Consider the following 25,454-nt stretch of genomic DNA (forward strand, 5'->3'; position numbering starts at 1 on the left):
ATCCTACACATTTCTGAGCAGGAGCTGACGAGATCTGCCACGGTCAATATTTCTTAACCGAACGAATATGCTACGCCCCAACTTTCTTCCTCCAGAATGTCCTGTCTTGGGCTACTCTTCTCCAGTTCCTGATGTGAAGGACGGAGTCTGCATCCTTCTGGATACTATCCTCCCATCTGATCCTTGATCTTCCTGCAGGTCTTCTTCCTCCCATGTTTCCTCCTAGCATCTTTTTTGGGATCGGGTGCTCATCCATTGTAGCTACATGGCTAGCACAGTTTAGTCTTATTATTCTTATGGATATAGAGAGAGGTACTTCCTTATAAAGTTTGTAAATTTCGCCATTATATCTAATTCTCCACACTCCTTGTGATTGAATAGGGCCAAAGATTCTTCGGAGGATTTTAAGCTCAAGTGAGTCAAGTTTGTTAGCAGCTTGTTCCGTAAGAGTCCATGCTTCACATCCATATACTTAAATACTACGAACGAGTGTTTTGTATAGCATCACTCGAGCTCTCCAATTGACATCTCTACATCTGATTAAAGGTAATATCAAGAAGTAAGCCTTTTTTTTGCTGTTTGAATACGTGCTTGTAATTCTGCTATTTCTTCACTTTTATCATTCAGATTTGTACCTAGGTATGAGAAGTTGTTGGTCATTTCGGTGTTAAAATTTTCTGTTACCATGTTGTGTTCACAGTTTCTTCTTTTCCTTGACTGGATTAATATCTTTGTCTTATTCTCGTTTATTTTTAGTCCAACTTTCTTGCCTTCCTCATTCAGGCGACTTTCTTTACTCTCCTTAGTGATCTACCCATGATGTTAATATCATCTGCATATCCAACTATTTGTGTAGATTTGTATTGTAGAGCACCTCTAGTATAAATTCGTAGCTGCCTGATAACATATTCCAACACCAGGTTGAAAATGAGTGGGGCAGTCCATCTCCTTGCTTCAGTCCTTGCTTTACTTCAAAGAAGTCTCTCAATTCTGCTTGGATGGGGAAAGAGACAAAGGAACTCTTCATTATCATACGTTACCCCCACACCCCCTATACGCCTTCATGGCATGGTGCTAAGCACAGGGGAACACTTTACTTTTTTTATTTACTAAGCCAAGCGTCAAATCAACTTTGCAGCAGGTTTTCGCATATGTAGATCCAAATGTGTGTGCAGAATATAGTTCCACTGAGACGGGTTCTATTCCGACACAACTGCATACTTGCAAGAAAACAGTTATTTAATATGTAAAAAAATAATACATCCATGAACAGGTATGTACGTGATCGGTGCCAATCACTGTGCAGACGAACTTGAATCGGCAGATTCGCCAACTGGAGTTTGTATTACGCTGAGGAATCGCTGAAGCCCAAGAGCAAGTCTACCAAGACTGAATACATTGCAGAGCACGTGGAATCCGTGATACCAGTGTTGCACATCCCACTATTTTAACCCTATGTTTATTGTGATAAATAATCGTGCTATACAGTGGCGAGAAAGGCTGAATCGAGGTCTTCTGTTCAGCTAGTGTTATTTTGGGCTTTATCCGAAGTTAAAAGCTCTTCAAATCAAGCAAGTTGTTTAAAATGCATAATCCTCCTTACGGAAACAAGATCAAAGTAAAACAGGGCGTGAGGTGATTTGCCGTCAATGTGCGGTGCAACTGTATCACGGGTGTTGAATGATTTGCGGTTTGAGTTTAGGAAGAGGAAACGATTGTTTGTTGTTTGACAACAAAAGAATCTCCGCAATATTAAAAGATATCGCGTGAGAAGAAACATGTTTATTATTTGGACCAGACTTGCTTTAACTCGGTGGGGGGAGGGGTGGAGGCGTACATTGAATCATTTTTTTATATACCACTGTTGAAAACGACCGCCAGCGCTGAAGAAACCGACGAGAAAGGGAGAGGGGAAGGAGGAGGCTTATTGTTTCACCCACTGGCAGCAATGAAGTCTTTGTTAAAGGTGCATATTTACTGTTCCGTGCAAAGAAAGGGAAGGGTGATTATCAGCAAGAAATGGACAGATCAAGATTTGAATCCTGGTTTAGTGAAGTGATTTATAAATTGAAACCAGAGTAATAGCAGCAGACAATGTACCTGATTGTATATATTACCAATAACAAATCATCCTTTTTTTGCTGGTATAACTTGAAGTGTGTGTCTTACAGTAACGGATGTATTGCGAACGAAGTAACCATGTTTTACATAAATGTATTTCTTTCTAAACCAAAAACAATAATTTGTCATAAAATTCAAGAGGGCCTATCGTTGTTTACTTTTATCTTTATTCATTTTTCTTTTTGCGTGTTCGAAATGCTCACACATACTCTCATGTTTCGAAGATATTTCACACTTAACAGTTGGGCTGAAAAGTTCGTAGGCTGACTCATAGATGGCGTTACTAGAATTAAATCCATGTGATTTTTACTTAGTACTAACCTTCAAAAGATACGTGTATAAATTTCACAGCTGCCGGATAATTAGTTCGTGAGATATAGCATTGTGAGTGAAGCAGCTTTTGTTATTGTGAAAAAATGGATAAAAAAGAATTTCGTGTGTTAATAATAAAGCATTGCTTTTTGGCGAAAAAAAATACTGTTGAAGCCAAGGCTTGGCTTGATAAACATTATTCGGACTCTGCACCAGGAAAATCAACCGTTGAGAAGTGGTTTGCTAAATTTAAACGAGGCGAAATGATCATCGAAGACGATGCACGCAGTGGACGCCCCAAAGAGGCTGTTACCGACGAAAACATCAAAAAAGTCCACAAAATAATTTTAAATGATCGTAAAGTGAAGTTAATCGAGATAGCTGAGACTTTAAAAATATCAAAGGAACGTGTTGGACATATTGTTTAAAGGATGAAATCACGAAAAAACGGCCCCATTTGAAGAAGAAAAAAGTGCTGTTTCATCAAGACAATGCACCGTGTCACAAATCAATGAAAACGATGGCAAAATTATATGAATTAGACTACGAATTGCTTCCCCATCCACCATATTCTCCAGATCTGGCCCCCAGTGACTTTTTCCTGTTTGCAGACCTTAAAAGAATGCTCGCTGGAAAGAAATTTAGCACTGATGAAGAGGTAATCGCCGAAACTGAGGCCTATTTTGAGGCTAAAGAGAAATCGTACTATAAAAATGGCATCGAAAAATTTTATGACCGCTATAATCGTTGTATCGTCCTCAAAGGCAACTATATTGAATAATAAATTCGAATTTTGTCAAAAAAATATTTTTTACTATGTTAGCCTACGAACTTTTCAGCCCAACTGTTATTTATTTATTTATTTATTTTATTTATTTATTTAATAGAAGATTCCAAATACAGCGTTAGCCATTTTACATTGGAACGTTTTTATAGAACATAAGGACAAAAAAATAATAACATAATACATTAAAAATAATAACATAAAAAAAAGATTACATGTGGTTAAAAGACTTACATATTTTTTGCTAACTTTCTTCTAAAACTGTCCAGATTTTCAAAAATGTCTATTTGGCTTCCTAGATTATTATATTCACTGGGCAGTCTATGGAACAGAGAGCGCTGGATGAGACACAATCTCGGCTTCTGAGAGGCAAAAAGTTGAGTCCTTCTTGTTGAACGGGCAGGCACACGAAAGTGAATTTCCTGAAGAAGGCTTTCACTTCTGAGGTTGCCATTCACTATTTTATGTAGAAATATTTGGTCAGCCTGTCTATGTCTCTCTTGTGGAGTTTGGATATTTAACATTTGCAGGAGGATGGACTTTTGCAAGTGTTTTGTGGACGGAATTCGGTGTCGAACAATGGCCAGGAAGAAATTTAGGACGGAATTAAGTCTATCTGAATTTGAGGGGCATGCCATAGACCAGATCGAAGAACAGTATTCAATTTTAGGTCAATTTTATATTAAGTAATGACACATTTATTAAATAATCTATGCGCAGAAAGTACTTCTCAAATATTATGTTTCAGGAGACAAAAAAACAAAAATACATTCTGCTTGACATGCATGGGGGTGTTGATGTGTTGTACGGTTGGCAATACTGTGGATTTTCTCAGTGTCTGCGATGCAAGCAGCTCGGCGGTCGAGGCAAGACTGGCACGGAAGATTCCGAGTTCAGTTCTCGCGTGGATTGAAACCTGCTGCAAGTTTAGCCTGACGCGCGGCTTAGAGAAATACTCTTGCCATTTATGTTTGATTGTTTCCTTATCTCCCAGAAGTAGCCCGTCCTTATCTTTGCAACAGTTTGTTCTGGTTTTAAATCCTTCTTTAATTGGTCTTACATCTTTATATGCCATATAAGTATTGTTGGACTTAAATTGTTCTCCAATATTAATTAATAAGTATTGTTGGACTTAATTGTTCTCCAATATTAATTATTTCCTGTGTTATATTCTTCCTTTTCTTTTTTTCCGGGATATTGTGTGAACCTCTTTATTCCATCTATCTAGTTCTTGCTTTTTCCTTCTTGTTGGACGTCTCAAATATGCATGATATGCTTTATTTCTCAATTCAACGATTTCTTTGCAATCTTCATCAAACCATTCTTTTTTGTTCTTCCTAATGCCTGTTCCAAGAACTTCCTTAGCTACTGCCTTGACATTATTCTTCATTGACTTACATTTATCCTCTATCTCTTCTGTAGGGTGATCTTCTTCGCTCTGTAGTTTGGCTGATAATGATTATCTGAATTGTTTACTACTCTCTTCATCTTGAAGTTTATCAATGCTGAGTTTTTGAGCTTTGGAAACACCATCTGCTCTAGCTTTCATTATACAGCATCTTAGGGTGGCTTTAACTAAGAAATGGTCTGAGCCATACATATCACGTCTGTATGTTCTTGCATCTATTATGTTTGATGCCCATCTTTTCTCTATTAGCACATGATCTATTTGATTCAGTGTTGATCCATCTGTTGACATCCACGTCTGTGTATGTATTTTCTTGTGTGGAAAGAGTGTAGAGCTGATCACCATATTCTTACTTGTTGCAAAGTCTATAAGCTGTTGGCCATTGTCATTGCATTCGTTATGTAGACTGCATAAATCATTTGTTCCTTGGTAAGCTTCTTCCATGCCTATTTGTGCATTTAGGTCACCCATAATCATTTTTGCATCTTTAGATGGTAGAGAGTCGTAGAGTTGTTCAAGCTTATAGTAAAACTGGTCTCTTGTCAGTTCATCCTTGTCCTCAGTTGGAGCAGAGGCATTTATAATTGTCATGTTGTACAGTTTAGTTTTCATTCTTAGAGAGGCTAACCTGCTATCTACTGGGGTAAGTTTCAAGACACTGTTTCTTATTGATGCATCCACTATAAAGGCCACACCACCTCCTTTCCGGTCTATTGATTTGCCACTACTAAATATTGTGTGTGATCTTGTGTCCCAGATTTTCTCTTTGCCACTCCATCTTGTCTCTTGAATGGCGGCTATCTTATCTTGTCTATAAACTAGGAGTTGCTTTGTGAGTGTCTACATTGCCCAGCTTTCGGGAGAGTTTGAGTGTTCCATGTACCAAATTCGTAGTCCATTTTTTCTGCGCTTGTTTCGTATTCTGTTGCTTCCATCGTTCCGAGGCTCCTGTTGGGGTTTCAAAACAATGTGCATTTTATGGGGTGGGGTTGTCAGCCGCATGCCCAACCCCCAACCTGGAGGACCAGGTCTTTGATTTCAGGGTTTACGTCCCCTAGGATGGTTGCTTTTCATAGCTGCAGAGTCCATCCTACCTCTGACTTTACATTAGAGTTTCCCTCTCCTAGCCTTTGGGTAACCAAACCCCTCTGTACAAGGCAGCACAGTCTTCCCACAGCAATCCTGGAGGGCTGATCGGTTGCTTCTTAGTCTTACTTCCTCCCCTCCCCCATCCTGCCCGACATGGGAGATCCTATCGGTAGCTAGCTCTGCTACCACCGGTATAACTTGGGCGATCGTTGAAGCTTGCAAGCCGCACCACCAAAGGTATTAGTAGTACATGTAAATTTTGTCATAGCGTGATGACAGCAGTACAATGTAGCTCAACTGACTGCTTCTATTCGCTGCACAGATTGTGCTATCCAGCTTCAGAAGTGGGGTGACTAGTAATGTAATTCACGTTCCATAGCTTTATTTTCGTTCAATAAAATTAATGTACCACATGCAGTGCTCAAAGTGAGGGGGGATGGTATCCCCTCGGTTAGCAAAATTTTCACAAAGCATCCCCCCAGTTGTCTCATTGTCACGATGTTACACCATAGGAGCATCCCCAAGGTTGGACCAAACACCCCCCAGCTAACATTTTCCACTTCAAGCACTGTCCACATGTGGATTTTTCTGTGCTTTGGTGTGCAAGATTCCTTATTGATCATGACTAGGAATCATCCAAAAATTATCAAAACCTTTCAATTTAAATTTGATTCAAATTAGCATTTGTTGGTGATAAGAGGGTGTGTGTCCCACATCAGGTGAATGTGCTAATAACTAGGCACTAAAACATCTCAAATAGGCAGGAAAATTAGCAACCAAAGTGATGAAAATAGGCACTTAAAAAGGCACTATAAAATAAAAATGGTAGTAAAGTTGGCACACCGTAAATAAAAATTGCACCAACATTGACTGAAAACTCGGTCTTTAAAAAAAAGGTCACTCTTTTGTGAACCTTTTATTTTGTGTTTATTATTTTACGTAGCTTTCTGCCATTTTGAGTAATCGCGAGAATGAGGTGAGGGTGGATAATGATTAAATTAAATTGATGACAGGACGCTGAAAAAGAAGCACCCTTCCCCAGCTCAGGAATCGCACACCGGAACCTTCTGTATCGAGATCGGGAATCGACCACTCCGCTTGACTGCTGAGGCAACGAATGGTTCTTTGTTTCCCAAAGTTGAAGTCTACTTTAAGCTCAGATAAGCTAATCGCGACTGGACGTACAATATAAAGAGGAATCCAAACTGTTGTGCAGCATGCCCCACTCAGAAATCGAACCCGGGACCTGCTGAATTCTCAACATACATATCTGAGGTATACCAGCTTTCAGTCCATTCAACATAAACAAAAGCTTACATTCTTCAATGTAAGGAAAGCCACATAAAAGCAGCTGAAATAAGCAAAAAATGCAAAATAGGCACCAACCATCGAAGTTGGCATTTATAGGCACTTTAAAAATACATTTATGAAACGAACTATAAAGGAATAAAAAAGGTAAATAGGCAAAAATCTGCACCCTACTAATAACCTCAGTTGACTGTCAACTTCAATACTAATTTTAATGATGAAATCATTTAACAGTGTGTGTGTCTCATTGTATTATATACAGCATGAATTTGTTGATGCTCGGCAAGTGCTATCTGAAGACAAATGACAAGAAGAAGGCAGAATATTACCTGCTCCAGGCTCGTGACTACCCAGCCAGGACAGATGATGACCGTGTTGTAAGTAGATTTAATTACATTCAGATAGTGTAGTCACATTCATAGTAGCACCAATTAAAAACTATACATTCTCTTTGAAGGACTAACCTTTTTTGGTTTAGTTTAGTTTAGTCTGTACAAAGAAAATGTTTAGTTTTAATTAGTGATGATGTAAGCAATTTTTTTTATTTACCCTATCTATCTGTTTCTGAAAAAAGAAAAAAAGTGAATCCAGGTCCTTTGAACATATTTTAGGTGAGTGAGTGGATTCTTTTAATTTTTCAAAATTGAGGTAGATATAGAGAATGAATGAAGCTATGAATATGCCAGGATGGTTTAAATCGTGGACTTAAAGGTTTTTAATGTGTTTTGTGATTTTTGTTTTAGTTCTTTGGCTACAAAGTCACATTTTACTAAGATGAAAACAGTTGGTCTCGTTGTGAAGATGAAGAATCAGTAATAAATTTTTTGGGACAAAGCCCTATGAAGACTTATAAAATACTCAATTGTGCAGTACTCAATCTTGAATTGCTCACAATGTTTTCCATTTTTTTTTTTTCATTTTTTTATTTGCACCCAGGTAACTAATGGTTAGAGGTCTCTCCTTTGGTGTGAGAAATCCTGGGTTTGATCTCTGGTAGGAACTCCAAACAACTTTAAGATAATTATGGAACTACTGAAAAGCTATTGTGGTGGACTCCAGTCTTGAGTGCCAAAAACTTATGATGTGCTGTACTTTAAGAATTTACTTGTAGCTTGCCTGATGGGTATCCACTATGAGTAGGCTGACCTCTGCCTGTTACTTTCATACAGTGGTCATGAAATGTGGTCTTGTTTTGGGTACAATTTTTGTAATAAACTTTCCAGTATTGAGCCTGTATTTCAATTGTTCCAGTACAGTGTATTCCGTCAAGGGCATTGTGAGAATTTTTTGTTTCCAAGGAGGCGAATGCTAGGTACTACATTCTCTTTTCGGAGCTCATAAATGCATGTTATTGTTGCTATTATTTTTATTAATAGTGACTAGGGTTAGACAAGGGAATTCTGCATGAATTATACATTGATTTTTCTCCGTATACATGAAAAATTGCAACTTTTATTAATCCAAAATCCAATTAAATTTATACATATTCATTAATGCCATGAGGCATGTTTTTCAGTTTAATTTTTATTTTTATCGGAGAAGGAAAGGAAAGAAAGCTGCATGGACAGTAAATCCCAATTCTCTCAATCAGTTTACTTTGTTAGTGCCCTTTGCAGAACAATCTATCTGATGGGTGGAAGATTATTGCAAAGATAGATATCTTGAAGTTGATTAGGTAAATTTGAGTGTGAAATTCTCACACACAATTAACAATTTTTCATAGAGTAATATATCCCATAACATTTGTGACTTTCATTTGTAGATGTATTTCAAGTTTGAATATGTGAAATGGCAAATGTAAACTTGGTTATTCTGATCCTCTTCTACCGATTGGTGTCAAGGTTTTACAGAGAGCTCGTCATTGAATATGTAAACTCGCAAATGTAATCTCCGCACTTTAAATTAAACATTTTAAATATATATACTGTTTAATTGAATTGAATTAGAATTTTTGGATACACTGAAATTGCACAGACCCCTGATATTGTAAATATACTTGTGGGTGGACAGTGAGAGGCAGCAATACGCAAGCTTGAAATAGAGAAAACATCTGCTTGTACCATTGAATTTTTGGAAAGTTTGCCTTGAGAACCGGGAATTATAATTGAATTTTATCATCATACTAGAGTGGCCACCCTGTTAGAGAGAAACGTTAAGATAATTAATAACTTTATTATATCGTTCTTTTTCTGACATAAACTTTTCCCTGTGCGTTAACTCTTCTACTGCCAGTAATAACAAACACACAAAATATTCTTAAGTATTTCTTCATAATATGTTGGATACAGTACATACTGTCAGTTTAAAAATTCTCTATGTCATGTCAGTGATTGTACATATGATATTATTTATATGCTGGCCCCCGTGGCAGAGTGGTTAGCACAACGTTCTATGATGCCAGAGGTCCCGGGTTCGAATACTGGCCTGGGCATGGATGTTTGTGAGTGTCCATTCATCCATATCATCACTCATCCCCATCTTCGCAAATTAGCCAACAGTGGCACAAAAGGCAAAGTAAAATAAAGCAAATCAACATATGATATTTAAAAGCAGGGAAAGCCACTTGCTCCATTTGCAAGTATATATTTGGGGAATATTTGTATTACAAATGTCAGTATTATTTGTTGGAGGAATAAATTAACCCTTGCTGGGTCAAATTTACTTGTACTGCCAGGGATGTTTGGTCTAGTGGGTGTGGATCCACCCTTTAGTTTGCACTCTGGTCATGGGAAATGTGTTCTCTGCACATATGGCCATATAAGTGTTTCGTTGAAATTTTTACATCTGGCAGAGATCATCCTTGGATTGTCTCCTGCCACCACCCTACTGTTAACAAACCACTTGCGTCATTGACACGCATGCCCTCTTCATAACACCCACAGGAGAACCTCCATGTACCAGAAGCTGCCTTCCCTACTTTACACAAATCTTAATGTTCACTCTGGGTTTAACTTTCACAACAAATGATCTTGCCTTGAAGACAAACGACTTGTTGCTGTGTGTCAACCTGCCACCTAGTGTAATTTCCTGAAACTATTTGCATGATCACAATCGCAGAAATCTACCTGAACAACTATAATGAGTGTGTCTGAAATACAATGGAACCCTGATTTTACATTTTCCTATTTTATACATTTCAATCTTGATGGTCCTAACATAGCGAAATATTATAAAATTTTCCCCGATATTACATTTTCCCGTATTTTAAGATTTTTCAGTTTGAACCCCTGGAAAACGTAAAATTCAGGTTTCACTGTATAACCTCAGTGCGGGAACTTTTATGACACACATTGTAAGTACCTCTACCACCCCCTTCCACCATGCCATATGTCAGGGAAATGCTCAAGAGGAATAATTGCTCATGTACGAGTTTTATTTGCAAAGATGTAGCTGCAAGTAAAAAACTTTATTCATCCACACCTTTCTATCATCCCGAAAGTGTTATGCAAACGTCAAAGTTCCACTTGTACACATGATGAGTACAGTTTGCACAATCTAGGTCATTGGCTGTTCAGAAAGATTGTAGTGATTTTATCTGGAATCCCCTTAATATAATTCCATGTGCCATGTGTGATTTGAATCTAAGTAACTAACTCTCTAGCCTTCTTAAACCTGAAGGTTTATGGCTGCAGCAACACAAGCCTTCCATCTGTCCCTATCCTGGGCAAGATCAATCCAATCTTTTCCATCCTTACCGATTTCATTTAAGTCCATCTCAATGTTATCCCTCCATCTTCATCTTAGCCTTCTGACAGGTCTCTTACCATCAGGTTTCCCAACAACAATCCTGTAAACTCTTCTTTCCTCTCCCATTCGTGCCACATGGCCTGCTCACCTAAGACTTTTTGATTGAATTATTCTATTAATATCTGGACAGGAATACAAATTATGCAATTCTACATTATGTAACCTTCTCCACTCACCCGTCTCCTCATCCCTTTTAGGTCCAAATATTTTTCTAAGGATTTTATTTTCAAATACCCTGATATCTGTTATATTTTAACTTTTAGTTTCTTAGATATTATACGAGAAGAAAAATGTTTATGGAGAGAAAAGTAATATGCATTTCCTGAATTAAGTCTGCATTTAATTTTCTCTTTAATATCATTTCAATTTGTTAGTATTACTCCTAAGTACGTACTTGAATTTGGAAACTGATTCAAATGAGTTGTTATCAATAATTACATTTTTATTTTTACCTAACACTTGCTTTCAGCCTGTCAGTATATATTTAGTTTTCTCTTTGCTAACTTTCAACCCTATCTCTTTAGCTTCTTTTTGGAACCTTTATTACAAAATCTTTTTTTTAGCAACAATGCATACCTTCAGCAATAGTTGAACAATAAAAATATACACAAGCGGTGCAATAATATGCTAATACCTTGTATGTGTCATTTAACCACTTTCTCCTGTTGAAGACAGCTTGAGTGTAAAGCTTGGAAATGTACGTCTCTAAACTCCAGATATTTTAATAGGGTTAAAGCAGGCCTGGCTTTAAATGTGTAGATCCCAGTGGCAGATCCAGATATTATTTTTGGAAGGGGCAAATTTCAGAGTCTGGTACAGAACCGAACCTACAATTGCACTGTTTTATATTAACAATATATGGTTCTTTTATCAGGAAAGAGCTATGCTCTACGGATTAGCTTTTTTAAGGGGTCCAGAGTGAAATATATGGTTATTTTAGTATATTTTAGGTAGTCTACTCAGATTGCTCCGTCGAAAGAAACAATCCCATTGTAGATTATGAATACTGTATTGGCCCGAATATAAGCTGCACCCTAAAATTTGGAGGAGAAAAAAAAATATATAAGCTGAGGGAAGAAAAGAAAATATTGGTAACCATTTACCGGCAGATTCAGGGAAATATAATTAGGTAGGTACATATTTTATTTTATCATAAATACAGTACAACGTCGCACATTAGATTCGTCAAGTCCATATTTCCTTCCGGCCTCTCTGTTGCTTGTGGCTTTAGCCTAACGAACAACTGCAAGTTTGAAACTTGCATCGTAACTACACCTTATTCCCAGGCTTGATGATGCTATCTTCTCCACACGATCGTTCATATTGGTGACAAACCTGTAGATCCACTTCAGTAGAAATGAATACCTGTGTAAGCTTAGAGAAGAACGAACACAATCCTAATAAAATCAAAGAGTACGTTATCAAGAATGCCAACAGTTTTTTACAATGCCCAGTTAGAAACAACAATGTTATTGTTGGATAACATTATGGTATCTACAATGCGGCCACTTTCTACAATGCTATTGTTGCATTAACCTTATTTCAAATGAGAAATCAGCACATTTTTAACAGCATATGATTTGATGAAATGTCATAATTTTTTTAAGGTCACGAATATAAGACTCATCCTAATTTTTCAAAATTGAAATTTGGATAAAATGTGTGGCTTATATTCGGGCCAATACAGTGTGGGCTTATAAGCAACACAGGGAATTTGAATGTATTTGAACCTATTGCTACCAATTTATTTATTACAGACTCAGCTTTTGAAGTTACATAATCCATGTCATCGTTGCATTTCTTGTAATTTCACACCTTCAGGGAGGTTATTTCAGTCGTTTACCGTGAGATCGTCTGCCGCTTGGCAGCCCCTTCATGCAACAGGTCCTGGCAAATTGTGTTAAGGAAGTCCGTAACAGAAACTGCTTGTTTTGTAATGTTTCCACTTTTCACAATTACAGTTACAATTACAATTGAAATAAGCACGTACCTTGTCGCAAGGATGCTGGAAAAGGTGTCCTCCCAAATACAAATATTTCTGACATCTAATCTTAGGGAGAATTCACACCGAAGAAACGTGCGATATGAAACACGCTACACGAGTGTTTCACACCGAAGAGACAAGATGCACGCGGCAATCGACACTGGTTTCTTTGCTCAGTTTGCATGATGGTACCTATATAATTGCATTAATCAGTTTATTAGTCACCCGAAAATAACGTAACAAGAGACATTGTGACATGTAAATTGCGTTGTAAAATTTGTGCAAGTTATTGAAACTTGGGAGAAGCATGCTGTGCACGAGAAAACTGAGAAATAATATGCACTGACCTCAAAACTGTATACGCTAGGTTTTTCAGCCTGAATAAAACAAATACCTAAACACTAGAGAAATGGTTCTCAACCTTCGTGAAACCATGTCACGGTATTTTTTTTTTTCAGTCAATGCCCTTAGCCGTAGAATTTTCCTCATAAATCTTTACAGTATTTAAGATTTTATGCATGAATTAACATGTACCTATGAAATTAAATATTGATAAATAAATTCTAGCATAATCATAAAAGTAATAATAGTTTGATTACGTCTGTAGGATTGTTGACAAATATAAAAATATGGAAGACAAAGTGGTAACGTCGTCTCCTTGTAATTAAGTGATCCCGGGTTCGATTAGGCACCGGGCAGATCCAGTTCTGATTAGTCTATTTGTGCATAAAATGGACTTAAAAACGAAAACTCACAACTCAAATATGATATTGGGATTATGATAGTTGTCAACCAGTTTCAGCAGAACATTTCGGTGCTCATTATAGTTGATACGGGGGCAAGGTTTCGGGTCGGGGCCCGGCGGTTGAAAAAACAATGCACTAGAGTACTTTACCATGTTGACTAATATATTTTGGACTAAAGTGCCTCATAAGCTGACTCTTTCAAATAAAAGCAGTCAGGTAAATGGCCAAAACACGGCCTCTTTTCACTATGTTGAAGCCAAATTACAGCCGATAGATAACTGCATCAAAAAACTTGATAAAGTGAAGTGAACGATGTGTTTAAATCTTAAAACATTGTTAAAACATTGTACATATCGATACTTTATTATATCAACAAATTAGAGGTTCAAACATAATGCCGGTTGTGCTCTCTTCTAGAGTCTAAATACAGCTCGTTGGAATGAAGCATTCGCTGCGCATGCGCGAACAACAAACTGAAGCAACACGATGCACGGTATTGAGAAAACGGCACAGTCCGAGAGGCACGTAAGCGACAGGCGACATGTGCATCTTGCCGTGTCTCTTCGGTTTGAAAGGTTGCATTGATTACTGAGTGTTGGCTTCCAAGCGACACGTGTTTCGTGGTTTCGTGTTGCATGTCGCGTGTTGCGTGTTTCTTTGATATGAATTCTCCCTTAGATTAGACATCGCTACTTTATCCTCAGTTGACAGAAAAGGAAGACAGCATAAAGCAAACCGAAAGCGTAAAATCATATTTGAAAGTAATAATAATGATGATCACTAACCTCCTGTGTTATAAGAGAAGTTGAAAATGACCTCCTTCAACAGCAATACAACACGTTTCTTAGGTTCAAGAGATCCTGTCTCTCGTAATTGCCTGGCCACTTTTCTGCAAGAGTTCGTTTTCACGTAATTATCGTACATAAAACTCTTTGTTCAAGACTATATTTGTTTAGCAGCATAACAAATGAATGAATAACAATTAACACACAATAAAGTACTAGCACTGAATAGCACACTAACTCAATAACACAGTATAAACAACATGTAGCATGTGTACTGATAAATGCAAACTAAAGTGAACATAAGCTTACACTCACTGCGTCTGGTAGCCGACACTGTTGCTAACCATTTTTTGGCAATGTCCCTACAGACGTAGTCAAAATGTCCCTACACCAAGTAAAGCGACCAAAAAAAAACAACACCTCATGAGCATGCAAAACAGAAGATAAAATATACACATTTACTTACCAAATCTTTCTGCTCGGTGCTTTCACAATTAATGAAGGAGCGAATTTACAATACAGGTCCCCTCCCCGATTGATACTCACTAATTGAGGCCTCCTAATCATGAATTTGAAGTTAAAATTTGGGGTCACGTGTAGAAATTGCAAAATAAGTGAAATTGAGTGGTCCGCGATACAATAATGAGCACGATTGCTCATTATTTACCGGAAGACTTTGTGTTTCCAATACTTAAAAAACGAAATATACATTCCTGATATTACTATGACCCCAAATTTTAACTATGTTTGCCTATCCTAACCTAACCTAACCTTACCGTGAATAGTTCGTGGGGCTATCCGTCAATGGTTTGTGGGGCTACCCGTACATGGTTTTCGACCCCAAATTTTAACTATGTTTGCCTTGCCTAACCTAACCTAACTTAACCTAACCTAACCTTACCGAGAATGGTCAGTGGGGCTATCCATGAATGGTTTTGCACTAATTGTGATTACAAACCAATAAAAAAATCTTATTTTCGTAGCACTTGAACGGGAAACGTTCATTATCGAAGATGCCATTTTCGTATCCTGCAATTTTACGATCGATGCACTGTTGCCAAACTTACCTGTAATCAAATCAGTCCACATTCCACATGTTCTTCTACATCGTGATTGTCACTTTGACATGTAAGCACTTTCTTTTGGCAATATACCGAAATCCATAAGTTTATTAATTAGCCCACGGCCATCCTCCTGCACACTCCACCCAACAATCTGTACAACATTAACAACTTTTTTACTGCTCTCTTCCGCCATTCTTACACGATCCATGCTCTTCAAGTATGAAATCAACAGTGTGGCAATGTTGTAGACAGCGAAACTAATTGCAAACGTCAATTGTTCATATCAACAAATATGGCTACCATACTTGTATATGGAGAATCATTGCGCGAATTGAAAAGCTTATTTTACAACTTCTACACGTTTAATAAAAAAAAATTTCACCTCACCCCAACATGTTAACTTGAGATAAATCATCACGACTAATTATTTCGAGAGTATAAGACGTGGCATAGAAATTACAGAAGGGTCCGGTATTGTAAATTCTTGCCGTAATGAATAACGTTTAGTCGTTTACTGTTGATTATTTTATTTGAAGTCATACATGCTGCTGATCTGAAAAGATAGATGTTGGTTGGTGATGCTGTATTTCCTGCAGTCTTTAACAATTCTGGTCCCATTTTATTTCTCTTTTTGTTTATGTATCACTTAACATTGAAAATATTCTTTCCATTTCCACGTTAGAATGTGGCAATGTTAGCACTATTTTCGCGAGAGTGGAAATGTTTTCAAAAAAGAACTTGCCTTGAAAGTTCTTGGTAACCGATAACATGGTCCAAAATTATGATAGAGATTTGTTAGTTAGTTCTTTTTTCTCCTCCTAGCTAAAGTATCCAGGTAAACTAATCCATTAATTCCAAACCGACCACGAAGAAAGTGCAACTGACTGGCGAGTAAGATTTGCACGTTTGCACAATAAAATGTTATTTTCCAAGATCGAAAAAAGTCCCTACGTTTTCCCTCATTTGGCAAAATCTCTCCCTACGTGGGCAAAATATAGTGAAAAGTCCCTATGCGTAGGGACATGTCCCTACGGTTGGCATCACTGAAGACAGGTGTCTCATTCGTGCAGTATGAAACACCCTCTCATGGCTGACAACTCCCCCGATAAGATGCCGGCGCTCTCGCAACAACTGAAGATAAAGTAGCGATGTCTAATCTAAGATTAGATGTCAGAAATATTTCTATTTGGGAGAACACCTTTTCCAGCATCCTTGCGACAAGGTACGTGCTTATATCAATTGTAATTGTAACTGTAATTGTGAAAAATGGAAACATTACAAAACAAGCAGTTTCTGTTACGGACTTCCTGTAACGCAATTTGCCGGGACCTGTTGCATGAAGTGGCTGCCGAGCGGCCGACGCTCTCACGGTAAACGACTGAAAGAACCTCCCTGTAGATATTTAGCTTCCTTTATTCTTCTAAAAATATTCTCTTGAGTTTCATCTGTGGGTGTTTATTAGCATTCAGCTTACCCTGTAGGATTATAAAGTGGGTCTCCTGGGTGGCAATCATCAATTTCACCATATCACACAAGTCCTCGAAAGAGTTTATCGCAATACTGGACTTCCTTTCCAACTCTGTTCTTGAATTATTTTATATTACAATTATTATGTCGTCTGCATAGTCTATTTGTGCTATTGATCCTGAAATATTTCCTAATTTTTCTAGAGATGGTTCCAGGTTTAGATCCCATAATTCTGAATTTGTCTCTTTGAACATCCTTGTGTTGTTGAATTTGAGATTGTGAAGTTAGGACATCTGCTTCCATAATTCTGTCGAGGGTTCCTGGGCAATACCTATATGTCTCTTTAAGATCCTGAAAAGATGCTGCTTGATTAGTACAGGTAGATGTCAGTTCAAAGCCTCATAACGCCGTCAATGTCTCTACCATCTGTGAGGGCCTCTTTTATTCAGTTGGAAGAGGGACGCAAAGCTATTTGTACCTTACAGCCTTGCGCCGAAGAACCAACTGCAATCAACTTCATATATTGCATGCAAGTACACTTGATATAAATGTCAATTGCATCTGTGTATGACAAGATCTTGCTTTCATGTCCACAGCGATCTCTTATAATACACCATTCTTCCATTTGAGTCTGCAATACTGACATGGTTAAATCTAAGGTAATAAAAATTACACAAAGCACTTGAAATAACTATCACTCAACCTAACCTACAAGTTTAAGGATTTACTTACCTACTATTTGCATACCTACACACACACACACATTGGCTATCAAGAGTTACTTCATTACATAGCTACATTTTCCTGAAGTAACATGGAAGATCTCAGGGATTACTGCTGCTACTGTAATTGTACCGTGGTAAGCTGGCCAAGTTCACCCCAGCATAACAACAGTGGATGCTGAACCACAGTAGGACCTTCCCGACCCAGCAATATTCCAGAGCTGACGAACTCGTACTAGGTCGGAAAACCTCATGTATTATCACACGTAGTATAGGGCCACCAACGCAGAGGCAGGCCCATTGTCCTAGGTGGAACTTCCACGACATCTCCTACCAAATGGTAGGAAAAAACCTTATCAGGAGAGGTCCTACAGTTTTACTTGCCATCCAAATAACAGGAATCCATGAGATATTGGCCGTGGTGGCTCAGTCGGAAACATGTCTGACTACCATGCTCAAGGTCCCGGGTTCGATCCCCGGCCGGTTCAAATCCGGGAACTTTCCTAAGGTTGGAAGCAGCCCCGGCGTCCACCAAGCATCAAATGACATGGGTACCTGGGGGAAACCCTGGGGGGTAAAGGCAGTCAGGGGTGTAATGCTGATCACATCACCCCCACTCACGACCGGATCAAGAAAGTGTGGGGCGTTACCCCCACACCCCCTATATGCCTTCATGGCATTCTGCTAAGCCCAGGGGAGCACTTTACCTTTTTTTACCATGAGATATAGGGTGGAAACTTAACGTGTATAGTGCTTTTAATTGAAAAAGAAAACTGCCTTCATTAGCAAAGGTTATTTAATATGGAAACAAGGCATAATCATGCTATAGCAAGAATCCAAGTTACTTCAGGAAAATCCTATGTGTTATATTTTGTTAGCACAAAATATAACAATCAGGATATAACTAGTAGATAAAATAGCATATAAAGAGAATAACTCTGTCAACCTCACTTGCACATAGTACACCCTGGACTGCATTTTGCAGACAAACGAGGCTGTGGTGACTGGTCCTATGGCCAGTATAATTCTGCGTGTGTTGTCCTGTTTTTTGTCCTTATGTGTGCTGAGTGCCCATTTACAGCCTCAGCTTTTAACGGAAGTCAGAATATTTTAAGATTTTAATTATGCAACGTTAGAGTTGTTATTTGTAACGGTAAGGGGCTAGACCCCATATAATGTGACGAGTGCAAATTAGCCTAAGTGCTGATGCACCCAAAATTTTAAAATCAAATTCAAAAGAGAATAACTAGCATTCATTCCATAATCTAATCTATCAAGCTGTATACAGCAGCAGTGATGGGGCTCTGTGAGTTCACTAGGCTGAAATCAGGTTGGCAGGCTTTTTCAAGACCTGCTGGCCACAGGGTTGATCTATTTTACAAACAAACAGCTTGGAACATATATAGCATTATTATGGCTTCCAGTTCAAATGATGGCCTGGGAATGGATATTCTTTGTGACTGTCCCATCATCTTCATCTTCGAGAGTAGCAAAAAGTGCCAGAAAAGAGAAGTAAAATAAGCCAAATCAATGTAGCATTAATAACATAAACACACCGGTTCGATGAACGAATGTGTTAAGTCGCCGGCTTTCGATCTTGCCACAGGAGTTCTGATGGAGCCCTAGGGCTAACAAGATTAAGAGATTCTATGTATAATTTATCGTATAACTTGTAAACTAAATTATGTCAGATTGTTATTCGCTGCATTTCCAATGTCTTATTTTTTTTTCATTATGTGGCCCTTTTCAAAACAAATTTTCCCCAGTGGAGGACCTTTTGCAGATGGAAGCTTAGGGCTGAGGTGCCCTCCCACCCCTTCCTATATCAGGACCTGCAGTGAAGGATTAGTCATCAACTGATATAGATATATTGTTGCATGAGTGAAATCTTTGAAAATTTTACTGATTTTAAATTTCTAAGAATAGCCTGTAATTGAATACCATTGACTGGAGGGACTGCTTTATGGTGCAAAAGTGAAGCCATTCTCTCGTTTAGTTATGCCAGGTAAGCAGGGAAGAAAAGCGGGAAATGCATTTTTAGGATTATTTACTAAAAAACAAGCCATAATTTATGAGAAAACTTTAATAAGGACTGCCTCTCATATATTAAAGAAACATGAGCTTTAAGATTGAAATAACGACATCGCTGTATTTGTAAGAGCTTCTTGGTAAAAGTTGACTAATATTGAGGATTCCACAGCTTCTGTCTGCATCGTGTTACAACTTTCGACAATATTAATTTTGATGTCACGAGTGTCAGCTGAGCTCGATTGAGTTCAAACCATCAAAGTTATGTTTGGAAGAAAGAAAATGTACAGTTTTAAGATGTGGAACGATATATATTTATTTATTTTATAATGCAACACTGGAGGCGAATGTCCATTCATCTTGTCTTCCAGCTGACAGCATCATACTATCGCAAATGGTACAAATGCATGAAAATGAAGTAGTAATTCAAACGTGTTATTTCACTGCATTGTAGAAATTTTAACCTACCTTATTATTATTATCTACTTGATTATTTTCTCTGGTAACAGCTTCCCGAAACTTTAAGATTACAAAACCAAATTTATTTTTATTATTGAATATTTAAAAACTCAGGATAATTTAACTTCATTTGCATTTTTAAATTGAAGAAATATTCTTCAAAGCAGAAAAATCATTATTTTGTGCACACTGAACATTTGGGAACCACTACTTGATAGGCATGCAAACAATACACAATGACATAAAGATAAAACTAATATTTTACAACCATCTATCCAGAGATGAATTATTTAAATTTGATTTATTACTTCTGGTTAGATTCTCTCCATGACTCAATTAATTTCATGTATTTAAGTTGTGAAAAATTCCAATTTGTTATAAAGTTTAATCACTGCAACAGTGTATGGAACACTGTGAGTTTAAACATGTAACCACATCATAATCTTTTGTCATAACATTAAATTACCATCATAAACTTTTTAATAGATATATTTAGGTATAGTATATCATAGTTTTAAAATGATACCAAAAAAAAGTGGACATCGTGTCAATTATCTCGTCGACTTGTGCATTCAAACGCCGAACACGAATATGCCATGTTCATCCCAGACTGGTTAAATATTGTTTGAAACAATACATGACAACTATTAATGTAGCGAAGAAACACTTAAGATATTAATTTACAGCAGTGAATGCATAAATATGGCTAAATCATATTTGTTTTTGTTATATATCAAAGCAAAAAGGCGAGATTATACACGCTAGCTTATAGGAACACCATATTTTCTTCCCTTCTTCCCAGGAGAAACTGGGGTACCGGTGGAAGCACATGACACAGTAGTTTCGATCCCACCTTAAACCGTAGGTCCAGTCCAGATTAGCCTTACTGTGCATAAAGTGGACTTAAAACACTAACTCAAACCAACCCAGGAGAAACTAATCGCAAGAGTGGCTTCACTTTTCGTGGCTGATCCGCATTGCAGCGAGCGTTCCATTTGTGTATATATAGTTCAATGTTGGATACTCATTTTGCCATTTTCATTCCATTTCATTTACAGGAGTTGAGGCATATGTATTTTCTTCCATTCAACTATTTTTACACTAGAGAATTTAAGGTTACAATTAATGAAATAGAAAAGCAAAATAATGCACAGTTCAAGTGATGTTTCATGTGACTACACTCTGTAACGAAAAATAGCAGCACTTGCTCCAATATGGTTTTCACAAGATTCATTAACCAACACTCCCAGTTCTTTTCTATTGTCATTTTTTTTTATGTTTCAATACAAGGGGCTCCCTCTGGTGCTACTCTCTTGCATGGAAGCCGATGAGTGGTTCGTGCGATGCGAACTTCCTGCCTGCACAATGCACCTCAAAGCAACAGAGTAGCATCAGAGGGAGCCTCTTGCATTGAAACATAAAAAATAAATGAAAATAGAAAAGAGCTGGGGATGTTGGATAAATGTCATAGTTTTCGCAAAACCACCTCCTGATTCTTTTGCGATGATTGGAGGGAGTGACAGAGGCATCACATGACGAGAGGTTTTCCATGGAACGAATACGACCGACGATGCCTCCTGCCTCTCTCGCTCCCTCCTATCTGCTCCCTTGCAACGCTTCAGTACCGCTGCTCATTCTACAGTATACTAATGCATTCGATAACGCTCCTTCACAAATATGGCTGGTGGACAAATCCTGCTTTTCTTATTCTTTTAATTCACTTCATAATTTTGTGAAAACCATATCCGAGCAAGTGTCGCTATTTTTTCTTTACAGAGTGTACTCATGTAAAGCTGTGTGTGTGGCAGAGGCGTGGCATGTAATGCATGTAGCTGGTGTTACCGCAGGTAACAGCAAAATGTAACGAATTAAAAAGTTGTTTCAATAAAATGACGACATTGTTAAATACGTTAATGAACACCATTGCCGTCGAGTAGATATTGCCTAGGACATTTTTTCTGCAGCCGACAGAAGCAAAGAGGGAGGTCGTTCCGCTACCCTGAAGAGGCAACAAGGGAGAAGAGGGCACCAATGCAAGGAAAGAGCGGGGAAGGGCTTTTGGGCGTAGTGTGCTATGGGGTTATTCATATGCCTGTTAAGGGCCACTGTTGCCATTCGTACCTACCAGATCAGCCAGTGTTGTTACATTGGATTGGCAGAAATGAGCTAAATCCGGCCTAAAATAGGAATACCATTTCTGTGAAGCAACTAGAGTTAGACTGCAAAGCCAAAGGGATTGAACTACAACTGAGACCAGTTAGGTAATATATATGTAAATATAGTTCCTTGGTGCGATTCGTGATTTGGACAAACCTTGCTCCAAAATACTAAGTTGGCAACAGGAGTACTTACAGCTGGGCTTCCCTTCCACAAAGGAGCGGAGATCTGTCGTCTGCTCAGTGCTCACCACACAAACGTCAAACTGACCTGAGAAAAGTGTGGTTCTTCTTCTTCCCCTTCGCACCTCATTGCAAAGAAACAGGGACAGATGATGTGGCTAAATCACTGTGCTGCTTGCAAAACATGAACAAATATCTAGCTCTGGGACATGTTTTCTTTAATAAATATTAAATCGTGACATAATAATGAAGAGTAATAGTTCGACTATATCTAGGCTTGTTGACAAAAATATAATTAGGTTTAAATTAGTTGTCAACTACTGGAGCCAATGAAATTTTGTAGTTTCCTAGAGAGATCATTAAATTAATTTTGCAGTTGCTGATTTTGAACACCAAAAAATCCCAATAAACACTCATTAGGAAACCGATAACTATATTTTATTCGTAAAACAAAATTATGTTGTTAATTTGTTTTTAATGGCATTGGCTGAAGAAAAAATGTTTTAGGAGAAACTCTTTATGGCAGGGCCTGGCATTGGGCTGCAGCTTGGCAGTTGAGAAACACTGACCTGTATCGACAATGTGTCGGTCCCTACGTCCACACCCCTATGTGTCTTCATGTCTAGAAAATGTGAGGTCAAAAAGAAGTCATTAGATGGTAAATCAGGTGAATACGGACAATGAGTCATTAATTCGACATTTTTACTGGACAAAAAATCAACAGTTTGGTGTGCTGAGTGGGAACTGGCGTTGTCGTGCTGAAGAATAATGTGAAGATTTGAGTTCGTTTTACGCAATTCATTGATGACCTCTGGCAAACAAATTGTTGTATACCACTCAGCATTTACAGTCCTTCGATCTTCTAAAGCTATTGTTGCCACATGTCCGGTATAACCAAAGAAACAAGCAATCATTTGCTTGGCCGCACTCCTCAAACGAACAACTTTTGTTGGTTTCGGCTCACTTTGAAACACCCAAACAGTGGATTACTGTTTAGTTCCGGGTTCGTATGAATAGATCCAAATTTCGTCCCCTCTAACAATGTAGTACACCAAATTTGACTTGCCTCGGTTGAATTTTTTGAGCATTTCTTTACACCAATTTACACGAGCCTGTTTTTGAGCTTCGGTCAAGTTGTGTGGGATCCAATGGCTTGAAAGTTTCCGTATGTTCAGATGACCATGCAAAATTGTATGTATTGCTTTCATGTCAATGTTCAAGGATGTCTGAATCTCACGGTATATCACATGCCGATCTCTCTCAATCATTTCATGCACAGCATCAACATTACTGACAGCAACAGACGTGGATGGACGACCTTCACGAAATTCATCATTTAGAAATGTGCGACCGCACTCGAATTCTGAAAACCAATTGTACACAGTCCTGTTGGATGGTGCTTCATCCCCAAAAGCCAAATGAAGTTGCTAGATGCATTGTTTCGGTGTTAAACTACATTTGAAATCATAAAAAAATCATTGCCATGAGAAATTTCCATTTCTCATACGAAACTACTACTTCAAACTGCTGTAAAAATAAGCAAATAGGCTTAAACAAACAATCAACGATAATTTAAACATACGAAAGGTGTATTCTTCCGATTTTTAAAATGGGAACACTAGTGCTGCTGTTGGTGGTAGTTTGCAGAAACTTTTCCAGCAGCCCTCGTAGTGCAAATGATCATTTGAATAGTTCTTGCTTTTTATTTTTGTTCATACTTTTTTTAAACTCATTGTATGTATTCTTTTTCCAGGCTAATACGGAAGCAGGAAAACTCCTCAAAGAAATGGGTGTAAAAGATAATGAAAAGTTGAAAGCCAGGTAAGAATTCTAGAAGAGAGGATTCATGCATTTATTCACCACGACAATTTGTTTCACAGAAAGACAAAGATTTTTGCTACATGTTATACATTGCAGGATCTGCTATATTGTAAATGATGATTTTTTTTTCATATGTATCTGTACATAAAAAGTATATATTTTGTATATCTTTAAAAACTGTTATAATATGTTTTAGAGAAGGTTGATATTGACTTTTCAGTGCTGCCATCCTTGTTACTGTAGCAGATAAAATTGTTACAATGAAGTTATTAATTATTAATAGTAGTAGAATTTTTTAATTGCTGTTGTCTTGAAATGGGAAATTTACAATCGCAGTGTAGAAATGTAAAAAGAGTTAGTAATGTTCATGCACTAGGACACATTTTAAAAAAATATTATTATATTGTACTAAAGATGTTTCAGAGGAACATTTTGTTAACAACTTGTTGATTATTTTGAATGTTATTTTTGTATATTTACACTATATATTAAGTTTACATACATTCTTGATAAAAATGTATTAAAATATTTGGGTTGCATAAAAGTTTTCTTTTAATTTTTCAAAATTCCACTTATAAACTTAATTGTTTGATAAATATACTGGAAAGAAGTTCTTACTTATACCCAAACTTTTTTTTTTTTTTGTGTGTGTGTACTATCCTCTCAAGGAGAACTCATAATATTGCTTGGTGTTCAGTTTATGTGGGAAGTGCATAATCGCTTGTGTTTGTTTGACTTTTGTTCTATTTGAGTGTATACATAATATACGTACCTTTCCAGTATATTTATTTCCTACAGCAATTTCATTCCCTGAAAGATGAATTAATGATTTTTAGCAATTGCACTTGTTATCCATGTCCAAGTAGTAAGTTACGCAGTTATAAAAAATGATCGATTTTTGTTGTTTGCAGACTTATTATTTGCTTTGGTCATCTGAATCAAAGGAGGGTTTTTCGTCACACTATCTGTGTTATTAATTGCAAGAAAATGCCAAACCTCATGAATAATACAATACCTGTCTCAAGGGCAGGTTAAAATCATCCAGACACACATGGGAGCATTCACATGATTTGAATAGTTAAAATCCATGCTGTATATGCTCAATATAAATACCTAGGTAGATACGTTGGTATATTTTTATGAGTATCTGACATTTGGATTATATCCCCATACTGTCACTAGGACAGTCAAATTATCTAGGTATCTGTCAAGTGTATATTTGGATATATTTGATACAAATATCCTGCATATTTGGTTGTGTCAAACAATG

At 37.5% G+C, this 25,454-nt stretch overlaps 1 protein-coding gene across 3 annotated transcripts in view; it reads left to right on the plus strand.

Annotated features, from left to right (window-relative positions):
• Positions 1 to 24,401, plus strand: part of LOC146001714 (regulator of microtubule dynamics protein 1-like) — a 53,594-nt gene extending 29,193 nt beyond the window's left edge. For all 3 annotated transcript variants that reach the window (XM_083139381.1, XM_083139383.1, XM_083139382.1), the window contains exons 6-7: positions 7,285 to 7,399; positions 24,117 to 24,401. In XM_083139381.1, the coding sequence (XP_082995507.1) occupies positions 7,285 to 7,399; positions 24,117 to 24,188 (187 nt within the window). In that variant the 3' untranslated portion in view covers positions 24,189 to 24,401. The remainder of the gene's footprint in view (positions 1 to 7,284; positions 7,400 to 24,116) is intronic.
• The last annotated feature ends 1,053 nt before the right edge of the window (positions 24,402 to 25,454 follow it).

This window comes from Lepisma saccharinum, chromosome 17 (assembly GCF_977018435.1).
Source record: "Lepisma saccharinum chromosome 17, izLepSacc3.1, whole genome shotgun sequence".
NCBI classification, from domain to species: domain Eukaryota; kingdom Metazoa; phylum Arthropoda; class Insecta; order Zygentoma; family Lepismatidae; genus Lepisma; species Lepisma saccharinum.